The 14,203-nt window shown below is 33.8% G+C and overlaps 1 protein-coding gene across 1 annotated transcript in view; it reads left to right on the top strand.

Moving 5' to 3' along the window:
• Positions 1 to 14,203, top strand: part of dpr12 (defective proboscis extension response 12) — a 574,490-nt gene that overhangs the window by 539,275 nt on the left and 21,012 nt on the right. The window contains exon 6 of the mRNA XM_072533001.1: positions 4,516 to 4,729. Within this exon, the coding sequence (XP_072389102.1) occupies positions 4,516 to 4,729 (214 nt within the window). The remainder of the gene's footprint in view (positions 1 to 4,515; positions 4,730 to 14,203) is intronic.

A 14,203-nucleotide genomic window follows, 5' to 3' on the forward strand; every position in this document is an offset into this window, starting at 1 on the left:
AGTAAATTTTAATTTCCGGTCATCTCAAAACCGGAAGTGATTTTTTGTACCAAAAGTATATCTTGACAATCTCATACGTAATACTAATAATATTCCGAAAAAATATTTTAATTATCTAATATGGTTTTTGAGTAAAGTGGTGGACAAGAAAATGGCTTAGCGTTTTAGTATATAAGATGAGTTACAGGCAACAAACTAAGTCACAACAGACAGCAAATAACAACAGTACGTTAGTGAAAGTGTGGAGGGACAGTATTATGAAAATCTAATATAAGAAGGTGGGACTTTTTTATTCTTAGTGAATTTTTGTTGAAAAACATAAGTATAGATGGAACTTAAGTTATCAACATCTTTTTTGTGGTTCAGTGAATTAGAACAATTATTAATATAACACATCTCTAAGATTTTACGATGAGCTTCTTTTTCAGCTTTATCTAGAATTATAGCCTCATCATATAGGACACGATGGTCATTCTCATTGACATGAATGCTCAAACTATGTAGTTGATAGGGGTTTATGTTTACAGTCACTTTTGTGAAGAGCTAGGCGCTTACTAAGTCGTTGACTTATATGGCCTATGTATCTTTTACCACATTCACAGGGTATACCATAGATTACGTTGCAGTTCTTCCCTAGTGGAACTGGATCTTTTAGTCTAGAATAGAACAAATTGAGTTTTTTGTTGTTATAATTGGCTATTTTTATGTTAAATTGACTAAATAGTCTAGGGAGAGACTGTGTTAAACCTTCTATATACGGTAATGATCCATACTTCAACTGTACGGTGATATTAAGTATAAACGTTAAGTTTAAATCAAATATTTAAATTTAATCCCACAGTTCTGAAACACCGTTATCTTATAGTAGTGTGAAACCATACAACAGGAGCAGAAAGGAATGTAAATTGTAAAAAAAAATCAAATATATGAATAAAATATCTTGAAAAATATTATTACACGTATAAAACAAACCAACCATAAATATCGATTTCTTGCTATCCTGACAATTGAAAGCTGCACAAAAAAAGTTACTCTCTTGTCAACTCGCTAGCTAACTCCTTCCTTGGATCAGCTTCCCAAAAACAAATCTCGATCTCAGTTCCTAACCAAAATTCCTATCTTCTCTTGAATACTTAATTCTCCTAGCTTAATCTTCTTCCAATACAATAATAATTTATTGTTAAATGCTATTTAAATTAACTTCTGTACTGCTGCCATTCAGAATACATGATATCGCAACTGCTAACACTTTCGAAAACAAAGTTACTTTTTTTATTCTACAACTTAATTTTCTTGTATCTTGTCAGATTTATTGGCATTCAATCTCTTTTTTTTTCGATGTGACTCTTTGCACAAATAAAAAGATAATGTATTTTTCTTTGCATTCAAAATACCATCAAACATACAAGTTCTCCTCTCCTCTACATTTTCAACCATTGATCTTTAGGTATTTCAAACAAACACACAGAATATCGTTTCTACTAAATCCATTAAATTAATATTTTCTTATTGTCAATGCATATCCAACAATAAAATCCATATAAATTAAATTTCCAAACTTTCCCATTTTTACCAAAACAATAACTGAAAACGGTTAATCGCTATTTTATAAGCCCCTGGTTAAACAAACCAATTTCAAAATGTTTTGTTTGTTTTTTGGTATTTATATTTATTTAAAAATAGATATGATTATATTGGCTGCGCATGTGTCATGAAAAGTACCCATCCAAAGGAACTTAGCGGTACAAGTAGGAAATAGGAGTAGTGGGAGACCAAAGATGGAGCTACGGTGTGGACGATGATGCGAGCAAGACAGGCACAGCAAACCGATAGATCGAGGCTAATCTAGGGTTGTGGTACCACTGATGATCGTGATATATATTTTTGGCTTGAGAATTATTAATAAACCACATTCAATTATTTACGTATTTGAAAAAGGACAAGAAGGACATAACATTTGTTATGATAGATTTCATTTAGTTTATATTTAAACTCCGTCTACCCAACAGACGGAGTTATCACGTGAATACCATGTGAACTCATGAAATATTATAATCATTCCTACAAACAGTCAAACTAGTCAGAATTCGTGGCAAACAGTTGATCAGTGAGAGAACAAGAATACTGTCATTAGTGCTATCCTCCCTACTCGCGCTGGTCGACTATTCGTTCATAGTTTCGGACGGTTTGGCCGCTTGTTCGAAGAAACCTATTGATACTGCCGTGTTCGCATTAAACCAGTGACATACCAGAAAAATAAAATAAAAAGTTATACAGACAAAAATTGAAATGAACGATTATTTTATAAAAACATGTTATGTACACCGTAATAAAAAAAAACGTCAATTTCAATAGGATTAATTGGGAGCGTTATAAAAGCTTGAGATACCGCTAAAATGTAAGTAACGCAAGCTTCTGTACGGGAAATATATATAGCGTTAATTTTAAACAATTTTTAACATTTGGCGTAGAAGTGGACAATTCAATTTTAAAATATAACTTTAAAATATAACCTCTATCTGACACTATAACTTAAAAATGTTTAATGCAATACAAAAATAATAAAAGTTCCTTAAAAAGTAAACAATAAAACCTGGAAGTGTCTTTAACAAATGGAGAGAAATGGGAATCAAAATACTATAGGCTAACTTTAGGCAATGTGGACATTATACACATGTAAATGTAAATGTGTAGGTGATGGTAGCTTACCCCATTTGTACAACATATACGCAACTACGCAACATCGACCATGTTGAGTTCTGATGTTTTAAGTGTCTTAAGTGCCAGGTCTTACGTGGTAGGTCAAATCCAGGAGGTGTCTCTGTGATGCAAGGTAGAACTGTATTTGGTTGAGGTTCCGACCATTCATGGATCCATTTGGTGATCATGTTGAACTCGGTAGTTGCAGCTAATTCTGCGGTTTGTATTGGAGATTTTCTGGTGCGCAGTCGACCTTGGTTTGCATCTTTTATATAGTTATGAATCGGCAGCGCCATGTTGCTAAGGATCTTCGTATATTCTTTGGTCAGCAGATTGGTAGCCAATGGGTTGGTTTAGGTTTGATTACTCCAGCTATCATTCTCATGCTGTTATTGAGCTGGATATCAATCTTTTGAACGTAAGTACTGTTGATCCATATTCCCAAGTACAGTTGACCCAGTCGTCAGCATAGCCAAACTTTGTTGATGTTGTCGGTATGTCTGCGATATATTTTTGAGTGTTCTGGGGGTGCTTATTTCGTATCCCATATTTACTTGAAATACTTTGTCGGTGAGCATATTTTCTATTAGTCTAGCGGTTAATTTACAAGGCAGAGTACGTAAGAGTCTATAAATCATTCCTTCGGGTCAGACTGTGTTGAAAGCTGCAGATCATTGGGCTGATTCTTTTAAACATTACTGTTTTAAGTAGTTTATACTATAAGATTTATATTATAAGAAATTGGTCGATAGCTTTTTGGGTGATCAGCTGGTTTATCTGGTTTTAGTATTGCTATGAATTTTGAATGTTTAAATTTCCGTGGGATTCTGAATGCAATTGAGTATGTATTCATGGTGGATGCCGTCGAAATCTGGGTCTTTTCCCGGTGAAACGTGGGATTTTAGTGGAATTTTAGTGTTTAATGTAGTATTTTTTAATGTACTGTGTACTGATTGTTCCTTAAAAAAATCTAGGTAGATGTAGAAAAAATTTCATAGTTTTCCACGTTGAAATGTGAAGGAGTGATTGATTATAATAGTTCTACCCTGGTAATTTTACTGGAAGTTACTTGGCGCGTCCCTGTTTCTTATAAAATAATTTATACATATTTATACTGCGTTATTACATCCACAATACTTTTTTGACCAATATCTGTATTGGTATATGTACTTACCTAATTTCTTTACAAAACACAAAAATGTACAATACACAATATAAATCTTAACATATAAAATAAATACAATTAACACAAACACAATACAAAGCACAATATTTCTTCAAAATACCTTAACGTACGCCCTTGTGTACAATACCGATAACTGACCCATACAACTTCTGCGAAGAAAGTAATTTGACAACGATGACGTGCAGATGATGCATTTTTATTACTCCGTCTTTTCGGTAGACAGATAATAGGTACTTACATCCCCTAATTTGCAAAGTCAATACCTGCCTAATTTTTATTTCGTATAACTAAAATAATGATTAGATAATTGGAGTTTCCAGTTTTTTAATAAACAATTCTTATCTAAAAACTTACAAATAAAAATAGTAATATTTGAATTAGTAAATAATTATTTTTTCGGATTACTTAATACAAATGCACACACTATATCTTTTTCCTAAGATGAGAAGGTTCCAGACGGTTGTGCGTAGGCAATTTATATACTTTTATTTCTATTTTATATACTTCATTATGACCTATTCGTATATATCGCATGTCATAGATTAAATATCGGTAATAAGAAATTAATTACATAAATCATATTATAGAATAATATTTGTCACATTAACGTTGGTTTATTTTATTTCTAGAGTCCCACTCCTCCTCAGTATGTGTTTTGGTATCACAACGACCACATGATTAACTATGACACAGCGAGAGGGGGAATCTCGGTGGAAACAGTTCCGGGTCCAAGAACACAAAGCAGATTAACCATCAGAGATACAAATGATGCAGATTCAGGAAATTATACTTGCTCTGCTTCGAACACGGAACCAGCTTCCATTTACGTATTTGTCTCAGAAGGTTAGTATCTCTTTAGATATAATATATCTTTATAATATGAAATTTATGAGAACTTATTTCGTGTATCTTTAACATGGGAGTACACGCGCGACGGTCATTTTGACTGGGTTTTTCTAAATATCATCTGGCGGGATTTTTATTTTTAATCCTAGTAATTTCTCACCTAGTGCTTTGGACAACGCGTGTTGTTACAGAATAATTTATGTGTTTGAGCTAAAAAAGTTAGTAAATTTTATAGTAAGTAAATATTTTATGTTCTTTTTAGCTAATTTTAAGCTAAGTAGTGGTTAAATCTTTATAGCGGTAATTTTTTGAAATAGAAAATTTATAAAAACATTATTGTTGGTAATAGCGTTTTCTGAAACTCTGGAAGGAGGTTTACAGCAACAAAGAAGTGTTATGTGGCTTTTGTAATAAAGAATGTATGGAAGAAGGTCAAAAGGCGACTAGTGATCACAAATCAGACTCGAAGCTCTCTGAAGATAACGAATTAGTTGATTTAATATCAGACAAGGACCCCTGCAGGGTTGTTCCACATCTCCAACCCTATTCAAAATATATTTAGAGAAAGCCTTGACTACATGGAAAAGAAAATGCGAAGGCATGGGAGTACCGGTACGGAACGAATACCTATATACGTTAAGTTTTGCAGACGATCAAGTAGTGATTGCACAAGACCAAGACGACCTCAGCTACATGATGAAGAAACTACAAGAGGAATATACCAAGGCTGGCCTAGATATTAACCTCGCGAAAACAGAGTACCTATCTACAAGTGAAGAAGACATAGAAGATCTACAGATTGATGACAACGTAACAATCAAAGGAAAGGATAAATTCAAATACCTGGGGTTTATAATCACGAAAAAGGCAACAACAGAGGAAGAAATTACACAAAGATTAGGATAAACAAGAACAGCAATCCGACAACTTAACTCAGTATGGTGGGATAGACACCTAAATATGAAGACAAAAACGCAGATTTATAAAACATTAGTGCGAAGTATTATGACATATGGGGCCGAAAATTGGACCATAAACAAGAAAAACAGCAGTAAGATAATAGCAACAGAGATGGAATGCCTGCGAAGATGCTGCAGAGTAGTGCAGAGTAGTACTGCAAGTAATGACGAAATAAAGCAAAGAACATCAATAGAAACAGACATACTAACATATATAGAACAAAAAAGACTAAAGTGGTATGGACATGTAAGAAGAGCTAGCGACAGCAGATGGATAAAAAGAATAACCGAATGGAGCCCCATAGGAAGGAGGAAAAGAGGACGACCCCGAAAATCCTGGAGGAACGAAGTAGACGACGCCATGAGTAAGAGAGGACTAAACGATGGAGAATGGAACAACAGAGAGAGATGGAAACGGTTGAGCGAGGGAAGGCAGTGAATACTGTAGAATCCCTAAATATATATATATATATATATATATATATATATATATATATATATATATATATATAATATCAGACAAGGTAAATTTTTTATTAGAAAAGACAAGAAAACTTTATGGACTATTTCCACTAGTTTATCAAAAAATTAAGCCAGAGCAAAGAATATAATCACTCAGTCAAGCGGAATCACTAAAATTGCCAAGAAATCAAATACAGTTCTTTAGACTTGTAAATTGTATTTTGCAGACTCCAGTCTTAAAGAAATAGCGAAATGAATAAATGTGTTCCGTACAAAACTTAAAGATCGGTGAAGACACAAATGTGAGGAAAATCAAGGCAATATTAGGTCTCTTGTTTTCGGCAGGTGTTCTGCTTTCATCTCATCGAAATTTAAAGGACTTATAGATACAAGACGATAGATGAGAAGAATTTTTACGACTTAGCATGGGACTTAATCTTTTTCAGCTTCTATTGAGGGCTTTACGATTTGATGATGTGGATGATAGAAAATTTATAAAATAGTTTGTTAAATTAGTTCACTGTAGAAAATTTTGAATGATCTTGTTTATAGATGTAGAACGAACTACAACGTTTCTGAATTTGTAGTGATTGATGAAATGCTAGAACTATTACATGGCAGATGTGCATTTCGGCAGTATATTTTAAATAAGCCGACGAAGTATGAATTTAAAATTTTATCAAGGGTCGATGCTAAGATATTTCGTACGAATAATTTGAAAGTCAACGTTGAGACTCAGTCTGATGGTCCTTTTAAATTAGACAAGAGCGCTTCCTTTGTCGCAAAATTACTAATTTAGCAAATGTCTGGAACAAGGAACTTTAATCTTGTTAAGGATTTTAAGCAAAAATAAGCCTAGAATTTCTGAATTTTTCTAAAAAAAAATAAAGAAAACAAAAACAAACATACCTAAGTAGGTATATTTGACTTTACAAAAGACCTGACATTGGTGTCATTTAACTCAAGTCAAACAAAATAGTGCTCATTCTCTTAACAATAAAAACACAGGCGGTAAGTACAAACCTGCTATGATAATATTTTAGAACAACACTAAGGGAGAAAACATTTTCTTTACTACATTCGACATGGAGACCTCTCATAAAGAAAATATCGGCTGCTTCACCCGCTAATCAAAACCCTACTGTCAGAAATGTTCGCGCCAACCCCACCGCCAATCAACGCACCAATCCCCATTTAAACCACGTCACCATCGACGGTATAAATGAATTGTCCTCTGTTTCCAGTAGCAGTCATGCATTGGTGTGTGATCAGTGTAGTAGTTTCTGGGGGCTCGTGCGGAAGATTGAGACCTCGGAAGCCCTAAAGAAGATATTAAAAAAAAGCTCGACGCAATGATAATGGAGGCGGTTCAACCCGGAAGATTATCGAGTTTAATAATTATTCCTGTAATAGTATTATTTTTAGCTCTAGGTTTAATTGTACTAACTGCGAAAATCCAATGGCCCTATTCATCGACTTTAAACAAGCGTTCGATAGGATAAAACGCAAAGAAATATACAAAGCACTACGCGAAATGGGAATTAGTGAAAAACTGATAAGAATGGTAAAAGTGACACTCCGAAAAACAGAGAATAGGGTTAAAATAAATGGCGAAGAAACAGATAAGTTTGAGGTCAGTGAGGGGGTGCGACAAGGAGGCCCACTATCATCGCTGTTGTTCAGTATCGTCCTCGAAGTTACCATCAGAGAAGCTGGAATCAACAGGTCAGGACTTATATATCAAAGAAAACACCAATGCTTAGCATTCGCTGACGACATTGTTCTGATAGCCAGAAGTAAGCAAGAATTAAAAGAAATAATAAAAGGATTAGAAATGAAAGCGAGAAAGAAAAAAATGTGCATAAATGAAGAAAAGACCAAATATATGGAATGGACAGAAAGAGATTACCTACAAAAACAATATCTGACAGTAATAACAGATAAAAAAACATATAAATTCGAAGAAGTAGAAATATTCCAGTATTTAGGAGCGACATTTACGAGAAGACCAAATGTGAAGGAAGAAATTCAAGCGAGAATTATGGCCGGTAACCGTTGTATTTTTGCACTAAACAATTTATTAAGAAGCAAAAACATATCTAGAAGGGCTAAGATAAGAATATATAAGACAGTAATAAGACCTATTGTATTATATGCCAGTGAAACATGGACAATGAACAAATCCGAGCAGGTCTTGCTGCAAGTGTGGGAAAGAAAAGTCCTCAGGAAAATATTTGGAGGTAAATTATGGAATGGTATATGGATAAAAAGACCAAATATGGAATTAGAGGAGATGTATGGAGAACCGAATATCGTAGGGATCATAAAGTCACAAAGACTGAGATGGTTGGGACACATCCAAAGGATGGAAAACACGAGACTGCCAGAAAGAATGCTAATGGGAGGAATAGGAGGGAAAAGGAAGAAAGGCAGACCGAAAACCAGGTGGAAGAAGGATGCTGAAAAAGACATAGAAAAACATAAGATACCAAACTGGAAAAATAAAGCAACAAACAGAAAAGAATGGAAAAGAATAGTAACCCAAGCCATGGGCCTTCTGGGCCTGGAGAGCTAAATTATATATAACTGCTTATATATATATATATATATATATATATATATATATATATATATATATATATATATATATATATATATATATGTTTATGAAATACAAGCCAAATATTATGGCGTTGGTGGGCAAATTAGACAAATCTTTTGCGTTTGATAAAAAAAAAAGAAAAAAAGATAAAGATAAAAATCTATTGGCACATTTTCGTGGTAAGAGAGGAATCGTAAACAAGAATTTGTGAAATATTTTCCTCAAAAAATTCGATGGTAGATTTAAATAATATTTATAAAGTAGTCCTGAAACTGAGGGCTGACAACATGGCGGTTGTTTATCTATTCTTCTAAGATAAGTCTGAAGAGTGTCTTGTTGGACAACGATAATACTTATACCTCGATGTCTGTTGCTTACTCCGTGCATCTCAAAGAAATGTGCGAGAATCTTGAGCTATTCTTAAATAAAAATAAAGTACAGCGAATATTGTTGGAGGACGCCATTGTATCTCGTAGTTAAAAAAACTTCCGACAATGGTTTGGGATGACCTCCGCGGAGCTGTTTTGCAGAGCAGTCAAAAGAACCATGATAGCCTTGATGATCGCCAACATACGGACCGGATAAGGCACTGAAGAAAAAGAAGAAGAAGAAGAATAATGTTGGCAATTCTGCTTCGACCTTAAAATGATATCCATGCTTTTGGTCCAGCAGTCTGGATTCACAAAGTAACCATGTTTTTTATCCAAGTGAAACAGTCGAGTACAAAATTTAAAACATGTTAAGAAAGGATGGCCACTCAGAGAAAAACTTGTGCAGCGTAAAATTGATCCAAAATAATTTTACTATTTACATAAGTTTAGGATTACAGTGACGATTAAAACAATTTGTCAAAGCTTTAAATAAACAAGGTGACTGCTTTAAATACCTGTGCTACAAATTTCCTGCACTTTTAGAGGCTAAACATAAAATAGGAATTTTTGTAGGCCCAAAATTTTTAGTTTTAAAATTGGGCAGACTATTCCAGAATACAATGACTTAGAATGAATATAATGCATCAAATTCTTTCGTAAGAGTCACTGACGGTTTCTTCGGAAACAATTAGTCTCCAATTAACAAAGAACTTGTAGCCAACATGGTCAAAAATTATAAAAAAATGGGATGCAATATAAGCGTCCAACTTCAATTTTTGGATTCCCACTTTGAGTATTTTCCCGAAACTACTGGGCTATCAGCAACGAACAGGAAAAGAGGTTCTATCAAGATATAAAGATGATGGAAAGACGTTACCAAGGAAGATAGAATATTCGAATGATGGCTGATTACTCCTGGACCTTGCAAATGAATTCGTTTACCAAAATACATAAAGAGAGTGAATACAAAACGTGGATTTAGCGAAAAAAAGCGATTTTATTTAAAAAAGCAACGATTATCTAACGTTGATTATTCTGAATTATCTTTTTATGAACAACTTAATTTTATATATATATATATTTAGGGATTCTACAGTATTCACTGCCTTCCCTCGCTCAACCGTTTCCATCTCTCTCTGTTGTTCCATTCTCCATCGTTCAGTCCTCTCTTACTCATGGCGTCGTCTACTTCGTTCCTCCAGGATTTTCGGGGTCGTCCTCTTTTCCTCCTTCCTATGGGGCTCCATTCGGTTATTTTCTTTATCCATCTGCTGTCGCTAGTTCTTCTTACATGTCCATACCACTTTAGTCTTTTTTGTTCTATATATGTTAGTACAACTTAATTTTACATTGTAATAATTTTATATTAAATAGAATTTTAATAAATATTTCTCTCAGTATTTTGAGCAGTTTCTATAAAAAATTTAAATATTCTACTCCTGAAAACTGGGAATATAATAGAACACCTATTAAACCTGTTCAATTTGAAGCACATTTTTATGAAAAAAAAGGTGTGTTTGTATATTTTATGCTTACGCATAGACACAAATAATTTCAATTTCAATATTTATTTAAGTTAACAGAATCCAACTTAATCTATGTTCTTACAAAGCCCCAAAAATTCAAGGTACAATTTTATGAAATAACTTTTCTTCTACTTTTATATTAACCGCTTAATATTATAAATATTTCAATATTAAAAGTGTATTTTTAAAAAATTCAACGAATAAAAATTCTTTGCTTATTAACCCAGATATAACTACCGTCCTTTTAAAAGGCAGTGTAAATTATGCGTAATTTAGGTTAGTACAGCTACCAACTGATAGATGGCTCTAGATGGAGTGTTTTCAAGAGCCAGCATTCGACAAGTTTTAAAGATTTTAGTGCGCGCACATGCTGTAATTGTGAGGTTATCTGTGTAAATTGCCAGGTTTTGGACTACAAAATGGATGCTTATAATTGGAGGTAAGTCTAGAATTAAAAAACTGTTATTTCACGGTATTGGCATGTGGATTATTGTATAATAGGGACTTATGTACGTATATTCTTGGCTCGAATAGTTGTCGTCACGTTGTTTCAAAGGCTCGCCGCTTGGGATTTCATTTTGTTCTTTTAAAAGGACGGTAGTAATTAGTACTACCAACGTGCGTATTGTTTCAGGAGGCCTCTCAAATTGCATGAGCTATTAGAAGAGCTTGATTCTGATGAAATCCCAGTCCCTCCAGATTGTTTGATCATATTTCCCCCAGAAAATGCCAATGATGATGTCATCGATTGCGACTCCGGCGATGAAGAACTAACTACAATAAATAATTTACCGGGTAGTCAGTTAAGAAACGATGTAGAACTTGTTTTTGACAACGCGACTGAATTACCACAAGATTCTGTGAATTCCAGCCTACCAGAAGAAGATTCGGATGATAACAATATACCATTGGCTTTGTTTCTTTCCAAGTAAAAGCTGCCCCATCAATTAGAGAAGAGAATATCTGCACACTGGATTCAAGGAGACTTGTATCAACACCCTGATTGTACTTACTGGAAAACTCAATTTGGACCGAAAATGACTCAGTCGCCGATGGAAATTTTTAATTTGTTTTTTGATGATGAAGTCATCAAGTTGGTTACCGAATACACTAACATCTACGCAGAACAAAGAAATCTTTGTGTTGTGCCGAAAAGGTACATGTACTGGGAAAATCGTGACGATTCGCACAACGCAATGGTGGTAGCTGCTATATCTAGGGATAGATTTTCCCACATAATGAAAGTTTTGCATGTTTGCAATAACTTGTCATTAGATAAATTTGATAGATTTGCCAAGATGCGACCCCTGTTCGACGTGATAAACAAAAAATTTATACAATTTTCCCCTTTAGAACAACATCACAGAATAGATGAGGCAATGGTTCCGTATTTTGGTCGCCATCCCACAAAACAATTCATCAGGGGAAAACCAATCCGTTGGGGGTACAAAATGTGGGTAGGAGCCCTTCGTCTGGGATACATAGTTTGGTTTTCTCCTTACCAAGGTAATTCCACTACAATACCTGAATAATATAAAGTCCTTGGATTGGGTGCATCAGTAGTTCTATCCTATGCAGACAGATTGAATGAAGTATGGCCTCAAAGGCGATTCCATCTTATTTTTGATAATTATTTTACTTCTATTCATTTACTGCATGAGCTAAAACAAAGAGACATATTTGGTACAGGCACTGTAAGGGAAAATCCCACCATGAAATGCCCTTTACCCTGTTCATCTATTATGAAAAAAACTGAACGTGGTAAATACGAGTATCGTCTTGATAACAATACAGGAATAGTGGTTTGCCGCTGGCATGATAATAATATCGTTTCTATTGCTTTCAATTTTGTACCAGTAATGCCTTGCTCCTCTGTAAAGAGATTTTCACAAGCAGAGAAAAAATATATTCAAGTTCCTCAACCAAATATTGTTAGAATATACAATAACTTCATGGGTGGCGTTGATCGCAGTGACCAGAACATCAGTTTATATCGAGTGTCCATAAGAGGAAAGAAATGGTATTTTTCCCTTTTTGCTCATTGCGTTGATATGGCTATTCAAAATGCGTGGCAGATTCACAAAACTCAAGACGGTAAACTGGATCAACTTGAATTTAGAAGATCTATTGCAACTAATATTTTGGAAACTTTTAAAAAAGAAACAAAACGCGGACCTTCTAAGCGGAATTCGAATTCGGTAGCCAATTCAAGATATGACGGTATTAACCACTTGGTTCTTTATCAAGAAAAGCAATCGCGATGTGGATATTGTCACAAAAAAGTCCAGTTTTTGTGTGAAAAGTACAAAATACCTTTACATCCAAAATTTTGTTTTAAATCCTTTCATTCTTTGTAAATTGATACTAATTAAATATATATGATATCTGGTACCGTATATTACTACCGTTTTTTTAAAAGAACATGTCAAAACTTGACAGTTATTGTCATAAAAAAATATATGATTGTGTTTTTTGGTTCCATATGCTATAATTTCCATAAAAATTCGAAATTAATTCAAAATGTTAACAATAAAAGTTTCAGTAATATCTGGGTTAAGCAGCTCTTGAAACATAATCAAATATATATATCAAAAAATTTAAATTTAAAATTGCTCAAAAATGTCTGTAGAAAAGGCCAAAGGCTCGGGTTCATTTGGAAAAATATTCCCATAAAATTTTTTTGCATAATTACTCTCTTGAGATACTCCATAAGGTTTAAGAGATCGCCCAGGCAAAAACTTGTTCAATTTTTTTTTAATATATATGTAACTTATTTTATTAAGAATGATCCAAAACATTAAAAAAAATTGTCCGGGTCGACAAAATTTATCGTTATAATTTGTAAAAAAAAATTGTTTAAAAAAATTTGAACCATTGTTCGCCTGTGCGACGTCTTGAACCTTATTATGGGGTGTCTCATAAAGCTCTCAAAACCCGAGTTTTCGCCTTGTCTACTGACTACTAAAGTGAATAATATCAATGCTCGAGCGACTAAAGATAAAAAGCAAACAAACACAAAAAAATAATACAAACTCGTTGTTTATAGCTCGTTAAAATTTTCAACAGAAATACAATTATTAATCGGAACATGAACATGGGTGTAGCGTTGACACTTAGTGTTTCACTATTAGTCGCCGTATACTGCGACGGATATGCATCATTTTTGACAGCTGGTAAATTACAACAAATGGATTTTACTAAAAGCTGCTCCAAATTTAGAATTCTCTTTCAGACTGCCAGAGACGTATTAAGAAACTTGTCAGTGCCTCAAACCTGTCTAAAAACGTCATCCAATCCGCTTATATTGAGTATGAATTTTAGTTAAACAATAAATAAACATATAAGCATCTTGCAACTTTTTTTTATGCATGACATCCCAATGTTTTGAGTCAAGTATATGTGAATATAATAAATGAAATTAAATAAATTAAAGTAAATTAAAACCACCGCTCCTTGCTTAGACGATAAAAAAGTTATGCTTCTTCTCCTCGGTAACTCCCAGGGTTTCTCATCTCGTTTTTATGTAAGACGCCAAAAGCCTACAAAGATAC

The sequence above is a fragment of the Diabrotica undecimpunctata genome, chromosome 5, assembly GCF_040954645.1.
Source record: "Diabrotica undecimpunctata isolate CICGRU chromosome 5, icDiaUnde3, whole genome shotgun sequence".
In the NCBI taxonomy this organism is placed as follows: Eukaryota; Metazoa; Arthropoda; class Insecta; order Coleoptera; family Chrysomelidae; genus Diabrotica; species Diabrotica undecimpunctata.